At 41.8% G+C, this 15,931-nt stretch overlaps 1 protein-coding gene across 1 annotated transcript; it reads right to left on the bottom strand.

The window, feature by feature from the left end:
• Positions 1–1,366: 1,366 nt before the first annotated feature.
• tspan2a (tetraspanin 2a) lies at positions 1,367–15,186 on the bottom strand. The gene is made up of 8 exons (XM_030778627.1): positions 15,118–15,186; positions 9,557–9,659; positions 3,831–3,928; positions 3,519–3,593; positions 3,342–3,428; positions 3,155–3,214; positions 1,591–1,674; positions 1,367–1,432 (listed from the first exon to the last, which is right to left on the bottom strand). The coding sequence occupies exons 1-8, from the start codon at positions 15,184–15,186 to the stop codon at positions 1,367–1,369; spliced, it is 642 nt and encodes a 213-aa protein (XP_030634487.1).
• Between the last annotated feature and the right edge of the window lie 745 nt (positions 15,187–15,931).

Here is a 15,931-nt window from a genome sequence, read left to right as displayed (position 1 = left end):
GTACCAAATGGCTATTCAAAAAAGATCAGGACAGTTAAGAGAAAATCAGTAAAATCCCAAGACCTTGTTGATATCATAAATCCATATTTGACAGAAAGATCCAGAAATACTTTCACAATATCTATTTGTCAAAGCAACCTGTCTTTAGAAACTGCTAGAAAAAGAGTCATGCAAAGCTTGTTTTTCTCCTTCACACGATAATCAGTACACTGTAAAGGGAATACACACATCTTAAAAGTACATTTCAAAAAAGCATATTTACTGCAAGGAGAAAATGACAAATTCAAACAGACTGAAGAGATTTTGATAGTAACATCACAAACGCATGCACATGCTAAAGACAGAAGCCCTGGAGAAAGAATGTGTGTGCTGATCAGGAGGCAGAAGCCCTGGGGGTATTCCAGAAAGCAGGTTTTGTGAAAACTCAGAGTTAACTCGGAGCAAGTAGTAAACCTGAAGAGCCCTATGGCTTTGTTTTGCTAGGAGAATGAAGCCATAGGGCTCATCTATCAGGAGGCGACAGCAAGACCAAACATCCGGTGCATTCACTGGAGTGACCCGCTTCAAACCAAATGACAAATGGTAAGGGGTCAGCCCAGATTACCCCCAACCACAAAACAGAGACAAACCTGGAGGATAATGACAGCTTCCATAGACAGAGCATGCATGAAGAGTCTTACAATGGTTTGATCCAACTGTGAAGCTCGTGGGTTGATACCTAATTGGCTGTACACTGTAAGAAGTATGTGTGTGTTTGTGTGTCTTTAGAAATACTGTACCAGTTCCAGCCACCCTTGCATTAATATGAAACCGCACTGTGACAACATCAGCATGAACGTATTAATCACAGACATTCAGTTTTAATGAGCAAGCAGCTTCCAAATCTGTCTCGCAACTATATTACACACACAAAAAAAAGGAAAAGATAAATGAACGGATGCCGATGGCTGATGTGGTAGAGGCTGGTGGAGAAGGCAGTAGACAGTATCAGCTAACAGACAGACAGGTCTCAGTAGGTATCTAAAACATATTTACAGTAGTGATCCTTCAGTCCAGCCAGCGTGTGTGTAGAGGGGGTGCAGGGATACAGCATGTGTGGAGACTAAGTGTCAGAGTGACACAGGCCACAGGTGGACCCAGGGCAGGGGCAGATTAAGTGGTTGGAGAGAAAAGTGGAGGAGAGGCAGTCCGTCTTGCGAAGAGGGTTCAGTCCAACCCAAAATGCCACTGTTTATGAAATGATCTCAGACCAGAATCACCGAACCTGCTCGTTCTCCGGATCCACCCAGTCCTGATGCCTGACCCAGGGGCTGATAGCGAATTGGGGAGTTCAGGACAGTCAGGTGGCTGGGGGCGGCAGGGATAGCTAGATGACCTCTCTGTTGTTGCGAATTGCACAGCACAGAACCATGCTGAAGATCATGCCAATTATCTAAGAAAAAGGGAAAAGGGGAAAATGAGCTTTAATAGTATCCCTGAACCGGCTCCTGTTCTTTTCATATTTATAAACACCCATGACTCCTATCTGCCCTGGATCAAAAACATTTCAATAACTAACCCAAAAACCACAACTCCCAGAGTAATCCTTACCATTACTGCTGCAATGCCAATGGCCACATAGCCAATGATGAAAAGTTTCTCATGAAAGAAGTCATCTATGGCTTTTAAACAGTCCTGGGAGAACACACACACACACACACACGTCTAGATGTTACACAGTGCTATGAGACTTAAAATTTATGACGTTGAGGGGAAAAAAAAAATGATTAAATAATGATAAAATAAACTATTTCTGTGTCATGTTCTTTCTACATGAAAGTCTGTAAGAATGATAACACAGGCATGTTAAGCAGGTGTGTTCAGGCCCTGGTCTGTTGTCTCTAACCGGCAGTGGAAGACCTGATCTGACATCCCACCCATCAATCAGTGTGTTTATCTGGGAACTATGAATAAATGATGGGCGATTCTGGAAAGGCCAATGCCTTCCCCTATAGGGCAACAACACCCATCTGGAAAGGTACAGGGGAGACGGCGGCCTGTTTTGGACTGACCAGTTGTGTTAAACGGAGGCACGGTGTATACAGCCTGTTTTTCACCGTTACATTTATCACATGCGCTGTGTCCGAAATCATTCACTCCTCCCTACATAGTGTTTGATACATAGAAGACTCACTGGGGGATAACAGCAGACAGCTGTTAATACATTGGACACTATTTGGATGTTACGCTGCTACGTGATTATGCGCTGAATATTCGTAATTATTATCTGTCGCATAAACACCAGAACATCTGCATCTGATTGGCCTGTAAAGACTTGCCTGCTTTCTCAAGACAGGCCGCAATGCATGATGGTCTAAGTCGATCAATGTAGGGTACATCGGTTGTACCCTACTTTGCATGATGCATTGTGGGATACTCTGAGTGCACTATATAGGGTATAACAATGCTCACTACACATCTGGACAGCACTACAAAATGGTGAACTCACTATATTGTGCTCTACATGGTGAGTAGTGAGTGATTTCGGACACAATGATGGTTTTTCTATGGGCCATGTTGCTCAAAAAAGTCTTCTCCTCTTTATCTAAAGGCAGAGTATGACTTATGGCTATAGAATGGCACTGAAGAACACAAATCAAAGATAGCATAGCAACAGCTGCCATCTACTGGACATCATTATAACTGCACCTTTTCCTAATTAAACTTCAGATAGCCCCTAATATTCCTGTTTTCTGAATACTGAATATAAGACTGTCTCAGGCTTGTGTCCTTGTGTTCTCTTTCTAGTCCATGCCTGATGAGGAGGGAGTCCAGGCACACCACCGCACAGATCTTCTCTTCAGGGCACGCTGCTCCACTCATACATTCTATACACTCACTTCTGCAGTCGTCATTCTATGGTCTCAGAAAACAAATCTGCCTGGCCTTTGTGTGACCAAACTGTTTGGTATTAATGCAAAGAAATGAGTTCTTACTGCAGCTAAGCCTGAGCCTGGATACCTCTGCGAAATGCCAAAAAGATGACACGTCACCCTCTTACCATCAACTAAAACACACACCCAGATGAGGCCTGTATATATTATTATTTTCATTGGAAAACGGCGTGTCTGAGGACTGACAGGTGTGTGAACCTAAACCAGGGGCAAGGGCTTACCTTCTCAAGCTCTGAGTCTGGACACAGCGGGGGGCTGGGAGATGAGTCTCCACAGCACAGCTGAGACAGGGGAGAAAGAACATTAGACATTTCCATCATCCATAAGACATGGTACATATAACCTGCTGTAGTGCTGGTGATGAGGTTTTTTTTACAGTATTGTCACAAATGTCATAATAAGACTCACCACACTGTGGTAGATGGAGGCGACAGAGGTGTTATTGCCGTTTTCCTCAGTGGAACTGCTGTAGAAGCTCTGCACCTCTTCAATGACCTAGACAAAAAGGACATGACTGAGTACCAGCTGTCTTTGAGTTTCATTAAAACAGCATGGCAAATAATTCATATACTAAATGAATCATACCTTATCTTTGTACAAGAATCCAAAGACTCCAGCAGCAACCTCCGCGCCAAAGATAATAAGGAGACAAGCGAAGAACTGAAACAGAGAAGGGATGAAACAGATCTCATCTTCCATGATGCTCAGGGCTGTCTCCCACTCATCACTCTAGACTGACACAACCACTCACACGCACACTGACCCCGCTGTATAAGTCAACAGCACTGGTGGTGCTATGTAAGAGAATGTAACCTGCTGTCAACAGCATTGACTGAGAGAATGTAAGACTGTGAGATAATGTAAGACTGAGATAACAGCAGCCCAGTTCTTACTCACCGATCCTAACAGACACTGGGACTCCCGGACCGCTCCACAACAGCCGAAGAATCCAACCAGCATCATGATCCCACCCACACCTGTCAACACGTACACGGCTGGAGAGGAAACAGACGGTCTTGTGTGAACACACCATGCTGAAGAAACGGAATGCATTACACACTGAACACAACCAACACCATACTGTCACGCTGGTGGTGTGGTGCAGGACCCAAGTGCAAGACACGATGGTTGAAGGTGACCAAACGGAAGACTTTACTGACAAAAGAAGATTAAAATACAAGTGCAAACTAATAACAAAAGCCGATAACAAAAAGGTGCAGCATAACAGTGTGTGCAAAACACAAACAACGATAGACAATGGACAAGGAAAACACTAGGACTTAAATAGGAGAAACTAAACAGGGCAAAACAGGATTGGGTAAAATTAACAAGGTCAATAATTAGACAAACGGGAACAGGTGAGGGGCGGAGACAGACAGAGATCAGGCACACAAAGACATGACAAACTAAAAGTCCAAACTGAGGTGCAGGCTGTGACACATACTGAGGATACTGAACGCATTACACACTGATCACAACCAACACTATACTGAACAAACTGAACACAACCAACACCATATTGCAAATATCATAAGTACATCTGACACAAAAATTTTCAAATGGATTAAAAAAAATATTTGTAAAAAATTTATATTACAGCAAATTTAGGGAGGTCGTCAGTAGAGATTTCATTTTGTTTATTTACTGTTTTGCTGTACAGGTCATGTTTTTCTTTTCACTTTTCTGAAATAAAAGGTCCAGGAAACTAAGAAGTGCAGTGTGATGGCCTCTCCCCACCACTCCAATTGCAGTGACCTGTAAATAGCGAGTGTGCTCCAAAACTTTCAAAGAAAGGTCAAATAAAAAAAAGAATGACCAACAAATATAATGACATATTTTCATTGCATTTTTTAAATGCTGTATGCTTCTTTTACTGCTTTGTGGCTTTTTGTGGCAGCAGCTTGCCAGTACTGTTTGTGAACTGTAGGTGGAGATGGAGTGGTTTTCAGCCTCACACAGCAGAGGTCAGTGTAATGTTTCAGACATGTTAATGTTTTTGAGAAAAAGAGACAACTGTCTAAAAGTTAGATTCCTACAACAAGATTAACCTCCTCATGCAGAAGCACCCCTAGCAGGACCATGCACGGTCCCGTTCTGATGATCTTATTGTAAACTTCGAATATTCTTAAGACCATTCCTAGACTACTTAGACCTAGAACGATCATTCTCAATGCTCTTTGTGACTAAATCATCTCCACAAGATTTCACAGAGAAGAGAACTCTGGGCATTTGAAACAATGAGGAGTCAGAGGAGACGTGAAAAACGAGCGGAGAGTGGGGCAGAAACAGCAGTCCGTAGAACTGCTGAGACAATGGCAGGCAGTGCTGCATGTCAAAGTCTCATGAAGGAACAAAGGTCTGGGGAGAGTCAGAGTGAAAAGTCAGCGGTGAGTCACAGGAAACCTGTCCTCTGGTCTGAGGGAAAACCTGTTCCAGAAACCTGTTTCCATCCTCCCCCTGTGTCAATCAACATGGAGTTTCACTCTGAGTCAAGATTCGGCAGTCCGTGTGAAAGTATTTTGTATATTTACCGCACACTGGCATCTGCTATGGCATCTCTGCTCTGTGTGCACAGCAGCATTATGAGTGCTGGGGACAGAGTTCCTAAACACGGGACTCTGCATTAGTGCTGTCTAACTCAGCCGACATTACCCATCCTAACAATGTTTCACAGTTATAGCAACCTCTCACAAAGTCATCACCAAACACTCCATAAAAAAAAAACATCTTATCACATCTGTTCAGCAAAGTATCCAGTGTTCAGTTACCACAAACCTCTGTGTATTTCATTGTTTTTTCAGTGTACAGCAAAGAGGAGAAAAAAAATGACTTCATGAGACAGGCTGCTGTCTTGTGAAAAATGACTTTCATGACAGTTCTGTGCTTTCTCTTCTTTCAGTGTCCAAACCACTCTGGAAGAGCTTTACCGGCATTCGATTGTCTTCTTATTAAGTCCTGGTTTGGGAAATACAGGCAATAATTATAAAATCACACCAAACTGAGCCAACCAGTTTGCTCTCTTCCATCACTCTCTCTAACAGACGCATGTGCACTTTCCCAATTCTGTGGTGGAGGAAAACAGCAGAGGTCTTGATGCATTCCTCTGTGTTGTACAGATGTATTGTCTTGGCTGGAAGGTTTGGACAGGATCACTCCATCTACCACTGCTCAGACACAGGGCAGGGGTAACCTCCCTCACCACAACTCAAACTGGTCTAGTTTAAATTGGGTGTGAAAAAGGAATGGAAAAAGACTGAAGAGCTGGCCTGTGTGGGTTAGTGTGTATTACTGTGTATTGAGATGGCTTGAACATTAGTGTGTATTACAAGGGTGGCAGGCTCTGTTCACTTTGCTTGTGGCTCCCATCTCCTCCTCTTCCCCCTCAGGCTGATGTCTCTGGAAACATTCAGGTGGCTGGCATGCTCTCATCACAGGACACGGGTATGCTCAGACCACAGGGGCAGATAGAGGACCTGGTTTTGCCCTGGGGCTGCTGTTGCTAGGATACCTTCCCTGTCTCCTCCCCACTGATTTATTCTGGTCCCTTAGCATGAGCATCATCTTCACACTAACAGAGTTACACAGCATCATCTGCTAACCCTAAAGGACAAAGGAGGCTGGTCTGTTTCTGCACAAACAGGGCATGGTTGTCCCCTCCAGGGACAGAATGCTTGTTTTTCTGGAGACAGAGAAAGATGGGATGAACCAGTTTGCTGTAGCTTTTACCTCCTGCTCAGTGATATAAGATGGAAAATATACCACCACATTCATAAACCGGCATTAGCAGACAGAACCGAATCCTGCCACTCACGTTTCATGGCCCTCTGGTAGTGGGTTCTAGAGGGCATGTATTCACTCACACAGTTTATTATTTATTTTATGAGCATGAATGTTTCTTTTTTTCTTTTCAGATTCTGACTTTACTGAAAGAATCTGAAATTCAGGCTCAAATCTCAAAGTGCCTTGCAGGCTATGATCTGACAGAGTTGACCTGTTGTGGGTTTATTGAGCTGGTTGATGTAGAGAATTGCAGCGACAGACTTTCTGATGAAAAAAGGACCAGTCGTGCACACTGATGGTTGGATGACTCTATTTAGTTGAATTATGGGACAAAAGTATATTCAGTTATCTGAAGTGGAAAAGATTTGTTTGGGCTGATTAATTGACTCAGGTTTTCTTTGTTTTGTATTCTTGACATGAGTGCTAAGAACACAAAGACACATCAACAGTTCCATTGTGGAATGCTTCATAACATATCATCAGACAACACATCTCATGAATTTACCAATTCCAACTGAAGTTAACAATTGGAACTGGAACTGGTATATGAAAAAATGTTAAGGAAATAGTCTTAGAATTGAACTGGAATAGCAGGAAATTGTGATTTTATGCAATTTTACTCTCCCACACTTTTGGACATGCGGTGGTTACCCTGTATGAGAATAGTTACATCATTACCAAGTTACCCCGAATAAAAATGGTTATATCACCTCCATGTTACACAGTACGAGAATGGTTACAGCGTTGTCAGGTTACACTGTGTGGTCACGCCTTATAAGACATAAGCATGTTTTGAAACAAACTGGGTTTGCATAATATGAGAAAACACTGAAAGCAACTCCTGATCTTCACTGTGAAATATAGACAGACTATTTGTAGTGGAACCAAAGATTGCCAAAGTCAGAACTTCAAATTTTCAGTGTCAACTGGAATAACAATTTGTCAATGTGCCTGATGACTGTGACTGTGACTATGACTGTCCTTTCCAGTCAGTCCACTCCAGTTCAGTTTAGTCCACTTCATTCCAGTTTAGTCCACTTTAGTCCAGTCCATATGGGTTATAAAGTGGGTATTTGCTTTACATAGTCAAAAGCTCCAGCAATGTTCTATGTTCTATGACATATCATATTGGCATTCTGTGTCAAGGTGGTTTTGATAGTCCTCTACACAGCTCCCACATTTCAAATCAAAACCTGACATTGTACACCTCTCTGTAGGTTTGCATCTAGTTACCAATCAAGATACATCTAAATTATGGCTAATATATCTAGAATTACAGAAATCCTAAAAGCATTTAACCAGCACTCTTGATGTTGTCTGTGTGTGTGTGTGTGTGTGTGTGTGTGTGCGCGCGTGCGTGCGGGGGGGTGTTTATCTCTGTGCCATAAACAGTTATCACTGTAGAGGTATTCAAAACAGGGGAAAAGATACATTTCATCATACTGTTTGTTCTGACAAACTGACATATATTACAGTTGTGATAGATGGATGGTTACTCTACTCTGCATAGAATTTTTTACAGATACGTTCCATTTGCAGATGTCACACATTTAAATTTTAAAAGAATATTAATTCGCAGGGGGTGCTGGAGCCTATCCCAGTGCTCACTGGGTGAAAGGCGGGGAAACACCCTGGACAGGTCGCCAGTCCATCACAGGGCAGACAAACAGACAAACACATTCACGCCTAGGGGCAATTTAGTATCTCCAATCCGCCTGACTTACATGTCTTTGGGCTGTGGGAGGAAACAGAAGCTCCTAGAGGAAACCCATGCAGACACGGGGAGAACATGCAAACTCCACACAGAAAGGACCCTGGCCGTCCAGAAATCGAACCCAGGCCCTTCTTGCTGTGAGGCGACAGCGCTACCCCCTGCGCCACCATGCCTCCCTTTTAAAAGAATATCTTGGAACAAATGTACAATACATTCAAATTAAAATTTAAAGTTTGACTTTGCATACAGAAGCCAGTAATTTAGTTTGAAACATCAACCGTAGAATACAAAATATTATCATTCCAGTGTAAGCTGGTGGGTAAACATTTGGTCATCTGCCTCCTTTTATTCTGGGTGAAAGTGTGGTTTTTTTGAGAGCTTTCTCAATTATTTGCTTTCAACTGATCTGGCTGGGCTGGTCCATGTGCCTGGTAGATGTGAACCCAAAGGTAAACACTCTAAGGCTTCAACACCAGCAGGTATGAGACAACTGCCCACAGAAATTCTTTATTCTGACTAGCTATGCTCTTTTAAGAAAGGGAGCGGCCATTAAACACATTTGTTTGGATACCATGCAGTAGAGGTAATCAGAGGAATATTCATGTTTTACTTTATAGTTCCCAACACTCATAATGATGCTGTGGTGAGAGACCACCCAGTAACAAAAGGACTATGAATTCCCATCTCAGCCATTTACCCATTTAAGGCTGCACCAGTGGATCATACCCAGTGACAGAGTGAAGAAAAACATTTATGTTGCTCTGGCTAAGAGCATTAGCTTGACTTGCATTATCCAATTTTGTTCATGCTGATTTGACACATTTTTAGGTATCAATAACGGATTTCTGTCTGTTAAAGATTTCCTTCTTTCATCTACTTTTTTGTCAGGTTAATATTAAGTTTAACAGTTAAATGAAAACACTTCTGTATCTATTCCTTCTGTAACTACTCTATAATGTGTTTATTTTAATAAATAAAATAAAAAGAACTTAATCAACTATGCACATATAACAAAGCAAGATACTATGACTGACGCAAAATTAATGTGTACAATCCATTGCCTTGTTTGTTTTTTTTATAAGAGAAGATCTATGACATCGCATTTCATCCAGTGCTATATCTTACCCACCAATAAAGAAGGTTTCTGGAGCCCCTTCCTCAGTCAGGAGTTTAGTTGTATCTGGATCAAACCTCAGCCACAGGCCAATTGCTAACACTGCCAAGCCTAACAGCTGGGGATCAAAGAGACAAAACACAATCATGCAGCACACATTGCATCAAAAAATGTGTGAATACATATTTAACACTTACATAATTACAATATTAAAGTAGCACCAAGCTAATTTCTGTCCACCGTGGTTATTTGACCAGTGGTTCTGATGAGAAGTTCTGTTCTCCCTCCCTGTCCAGCAGCGCAGAAGAGAAATGTTTACCTGTGCAATTACTGCATAACTCATCTGATGTCAAATGGTAACTGCTCATTAACTGGAATATACCATAATTATATTTACCCACTGGTAAAGTTTCCCAAGCACCCTTTAGCCAAAACAGCTCAGTGTTTAATTTACTCTACGATAACAAGCAGTACTGTATTCACTGAACATCATTTTTTGGCCTTGTGCAGGAACACAAGAGTCAGTCTGTGCCCATACACAGAGCAATGAGTTTTTGAGTAGCTTACCACAGTACTCTTCCAGTACTCCAGACCACAAGACTCTTCCAGTACTCCAGACCACAAGACTCTACCAGTACTCCAGACCACAAGACTCTACCAGTACTCCAGACCACAAGACTCTACCAGTACTCCAGACCACAAGACTCTACCAGTACTCCAGACCACAAGACTCTACCAGTACTCCAGACCACAAGACTGTACCAGTACTCCAGACCACAAGACTCTTCCAGTACTCCAGACCACAAGACTCTACCAGTACTCCAGACCACAAGACTGTACCAGTACTCCAGACCACAAGACTCTACCAGTACTCCAGACCACAAGACTGTACCAGTACTCCAGACCACAAGACTCTACCAGTACTCCAGACCACAAGACTGTACCAGTACTCCAGACCACAAGACTCTACCGGTACTCCAGATCACAAGACTGTACCAGTACTCCAGACCACAAGACTGTGCCAGTACTCCAGCCCAGCCCAGCGCAGTTTCTAATATTCTAATTGTCTAATATTGAGATAAAAAGGCCACCTTCTACCTGACTGAAACATGCGGCACCCTCTATGATTCACCAACATTCAATTCAAAAAGCAGGAGAGAGCTCTGACCAATGATATTTCTTGCCTGTTTTTTATATAGGTTATCAGGACAAGTGATTTTAACAGGGGAATAAGCGAAGCATAGATTTCGATGATATATTTCTGCATGTTATATAAATATACATACACACACACACACACACACACACACACACACATATATATATATATATATATATATATATATATATATATTTCTGATTGTAACAAGCTATGTGTCTACCCTAATCCATCTTGATCTGTGAACCAGTGGATAGGTTCTCCATGAGGTCCTGTTACAATCTACATGTCCACAGTAGCTCTTCTCTGTTATCTCCCGTGTCCATCAGTCAGGCTGTGCCAGCCACACTGGGTCTGGCGTCACCCCTGCTGGCATTGGCCTGCCCCTGGCACCATCCCCGCCCCCGGGTGGTGGTGGTGGTGTGTCCCTCACCCCTGTGCCTGTGCATGTTGGTAGGACAAGGGGTCGGCCTGTCCGCACAGGGACAAAAGACTGCTGTCTGCTGAAGTGACACCATTCCACATATGAGCAGTAATGGAGGAAACCGTTGTCTTCATTTCCATGCTCTACAGTAAGCCATCTGAGCACATCCAGTACCACCACTTCATTAGTACAATGAGAAAATCACCACTCAAAGCACAGCGAGGAGGAGCACAGCCACATCTAATCTACTTACCCTTAAATATTCAAGAGTGACGTCAAGAATACATGATTTACAGAGCAAACGTGTTTAATTAGTTTAGTTTCATCTAGTTTAGTTTAGTTTAGATCAGATTGGTTAGTTTGGTTAAGTTGAAACTGAACCTCACTTAAATGAATAACATTTCATTTATTTTAATGACAGTGATGCTAAACCTAAATTCTCATTAGCTGTGCCAGTTCTGAGGAAAACACTTCGCTAATTTCTGCTGACTAACAGATCTTCCACATCATAAGTTTTTAGTTCATCAAGGATACAAAGTTTTATTTAGAGTTTTGAAGTCCTTAAAATGTAATGGTAATTCTATGCTCTCTGCAGTTCTACTGAAACAGACACAGTTAAAAAATATATTTCTAAATGGTTTTAGCTATCATTCATTCCATAAGAAAAAGAGCTAGAGCAGTAAAGTGGTTATAGAGGTAGAGGGGTTTAGTGTTTGGCTAGACTGTACACCTGTTTTATTGCACCTTCACAAACTAGTCTCTACATGAGATAGACAAGTCTATTTATGCTGCATAAATAGGTTCCAAATATAGCCTGATTTACATAAAGCACATCAGTCTACCCTACCCACAGCTATGGATTTTTAATGTCATTAAAAACTGAACCACTTAAAATAAAGCCAAGCGACTCTGACATGGAGACCCCTGATTAATGGAGTGGAATTTCTACCAATTTCACATCCAAAGGAGTCAATACAGTCCCCAACCATAAAAATGCAGCTCAGAGTCACTGTGAGAAAACACCACACGTATCACGCAAAAGGAAGTGGATTCTGTTAATACTGAGAGCTTGGACAAGCCTGTAAAGTATTAACCACTGTGGATGGTCTGAGTTGTACACATAAAAAGGAGGTGTTGAATAGCTGTTGACCTAAATCATGACTTCTCATCATCTGATAATCAGAAAACTGAGTCAACTGCCACTTTAGAAGACTGGTCAGGAAATTCTATCCACAAGGACTTCACACCAAACTATAAGCACACATTTATATATAATAATGACAGCAAAGTGTTAAAGCATTTCTCAAATAGGGTTTCAGACTGGCCATACGGAAACATATGACAAAAGACCTCTGGTGGGAGAGGAGAATGCCAATGGCCCAGGCTGAGGACCTGCAACTGTGGCTGAGGACCTGTGACTGTGGCTGAGGACCTGTGGCTATGTTACTGCCAGTCTTTTCCTGCACAGTACTGGGAAATGACAATGCATAATGACAATGCACAGACTCACCTCACACACGGCAACACTTCACAACAGTTCCCAGTTAAATATTCAGCAATTCTGACTGAAATGCAGTCATTCTGAGAAAGGTACTCTCTATATCTGACCTAACTGAAACAATGAGAGATGGCTAGATAACCGCATGAACTGCTAATGCTACACAGAGCAGCATTAGGCTAGTGGTTCCTGTGGCAAGGTAGTTCAGTCAGGCTACAAACTAGGGCTGCAATGATTAATCGACAAAATTGAAGACGTAGACAATGAAAAAAGGTCGAAGTAGATTTTTATTGTCTGCGCACCGACAAAAAACAACTCTACGGCCACATATTTAATTTTCAGCAGAATGCAGTACACTACAGGAGGCGTGGGGCAATATGGCGTCTATTTTCTTTGTACCATAAGAAGTAATTGCTTATCGCACAGGAAAAAAAATGGTAAAAAAGGAAGAGTAACCAGAGAAAGCAAAACTCATAGTGTCCAGAGTGTGCAAGTTTTTCTTCCACAAAAGTACAGCTTGATACAGCAAAATATATGCACATCAGAGATGGTGCCCCAAAGCAACTGATCGATGGGGCAGCTGTGCTACAACAAGTCTTTTGTTCCTGCTGCTAATGGGTTGGTGCTTTTAACAGGCAACTACCTGGTTAATATTTGTTATCGTAGAATTACTCTACATATTCGACAACACAATGTCCAATGGAGGAACCTTGATATTTCAGCGATGTTACATTCATTTTAGCACGACATACTGTGGTAGGCTGTCTTTTCTGGATGTCTTTCTGACATTAATGACATTCACTTTGAACAGTCAACATCTCTACTTTCATTCTTTAAATAAATGACTATTAAGCAGATCAATAATTCATCTTTCCTGGTGGGATTTTAGCCTGTTCATTTTAATGTAAGTCAGTAATCAGTACAATATATGCACGTATGAACCAGGAAAATAATCATTAAACGAGTCGATTAATCAAAATGGTTGACAGATTACTCGATTAGAAAGAATCACCATTGCTTGCAGCTCTACTACACACAGAGAGAGAGAGAGAGAGAGAGAGAGAAGAGAGAAAAGCGGAGGGAGGGAGGGAGGGAGGGGGAGGGGGAGGGGAGGGGGAGAGAGAAAGAGAAAGAGAAATAGAAAGAGAAAGAGAGAGCAGAGCAAATGCTGTTGACAGGGCAGACACTAAAGAGCACAGAGAGAGGAAGAGAAGGGAGGGCCGTCTGTACCAGGCTCTGCACTCTTACACTTCACAACTTTTTTGAACTGAATTCCACTGAAATTAAACGTACTGAAAACTTAAGGTTACTCAAAAGGACAAATGAACAAAACGTACTGAAAACTTAAGGTTACTCAAAAGGACAAATGAACAAAACGTACTGAAAACTTAAGGTTACTCAAAAGGACAAATGAACAATGTTGAATTTTAAGTTTCTGTAGCCCAAGTTTCCTTTTCATGTTTAAACTTTAAAACACCACTGCTCTGTCTCAATTCTCCAGCATGTTCTTTCCAGGTCACTGCAAAGCGTTGTGCTTTAGTTTTTTTCTGAGACAGAACTATCTTTGTTTGGATATTACAATGTAAAAAAGTTTGGTCCACTGCTCATTTAGTTTTAGGGCATGGCCCTGAATATAACATTCTCTCCTACTGGTCTGAATCCAGCTCTAATAAAGTTATAATGAACTCTTCTGTATGTGGGAATGCTAAAATGCTTAAGTACCCCAATAATAGGCTATACAACCCTCATTCCTAATATGGAACAAAGCCCATTCAAATTCAAGTGTTCCTCGGTCAGAGCTCTAAGACAAGCATTATAGACACAAAAGCCTGTTGGTTGGGACCCATTGGTGCAGAATTCATAAAATAAGGTTTTAGCTTATTCGGCCCAAGGGACTTTTTTTTTGCAAAGTTAGTTTACATCAAGGTCTTGTCACACCTTTTAAAACAGCAGTTGATTGCACCATAGCTCCATTTCAATGGTCACCACACTTCACTGTAGACACTCCTGATCTCATTCAAATTCTCATAAATATGCAAAAGACTTCAAAAGTCCATAACAACAACATTACATTTCTAAACACAGTTTTGTCTTGCTTTTGTTGGAGTATTCTCTGAGGAAGCTCTTTCACTCTCCTCCTGGTAAAAATGCCACAGTCATCAATTAGGTGACTAAAAACCCGCCCGCGTATCAACAGAAGAATCAGAACAACGTATCATCATGTTTGGTGTTGCAACAGGCATGAAGGTAAAAGACCACAGCTCTGCACAAGACAGTCCAGTCGAGGTCGCACACATATAACTTCGCACGGAAAAACGAAGACGTACAATAGTGAAGGGAGTAACAAAATACCCTTATTATTACGAAGAACAAAGCACATCGCCATCACTTCGATATGGGCTGTAGTACATGTAAACCGCAATAAATGAGACACAGTGAGCTCGAGCAGATAGAGTAATGATTATGACGTGTGATAATGCAAGTGATAGTCTTACCCAAAATATGAAGTTGAAAATGAACAGAAGGTATTTCACACATTTCATCCCGCCTTGTACTTTGCTCATTTTGATTAAAGATGCGTCTCGCTTGACCTCCGTTTTCACAAAGACTTTCAAAAAAAATTTAGCAGCGCCTATCTATCCTTCGAGTGTACGTCAAAATGCTGCCCTATGGAAGAAGCATACAGCCTAGTTCTGTGTTCACAACTGAGATCAACTGCGATGTACGCATCCTCCCAGTACCGCCCATTGTGATAGGCAGGGCAATAAGGGAGTCTGTGAGGAGGGGTGAGGGGATTACCGCACGATATACTCGCGTTACGATAAGTGGGACGGCTAAACCGTGCTGTACTTATCACAACTCGACATGCCGTCCAAAGATTCTTATTTCATGGGGTTGAGCACTTTCATATGAACATAATCCAACGCATTCTTTTTTCCGTATTAACTGCCATGGCTTCAACTCCATCTGTTTTAATTACGTTGCCATAGGGGTGTGGCCATCAGGGTTGCTAGGGGTGAAAGCCACAAAACTTTCCAGTTTAGTGATGGGAAATTCGAATCTTTTTACTCACTCAGATCTTTGAATTTCGTTCAGTAAAATGAACGAAGTTTTTTTCAAGGCATTCATTCATTTCGTTCATTGGAACTAGTGTGGTACTGTAGCTGTCATCTGAGTGATGACAGAAAGACGGCTCTCAAACACGAAGAGCAACATGGTATGCTTCACTTGGTAAAGTATAATACACAAGTTCACTTTTATTAAGCTCTTAAATAACCCGTTTGGACCATAGCCTGCTGAGTTATCCAG

This window comes from Chanos chanos, chromosome 6 (assembly GCF_902362185.1).
Source record: "Chanos chanos chromosome 6, fChaCha1.1, whole genome shotgun sequence".
Classification (NCBI taxonomy): domain Eukaryota; kingdom Metazoa; phylum Chordata; class Actinopteri; order Gonorynchiformes; family Chanidae; genus Chanos; species Chanos chanos.
Note: the sequence above shows the minus strand (reverse complement) of the source record. Positions and strands in the feature narration are given on the sequence as shown.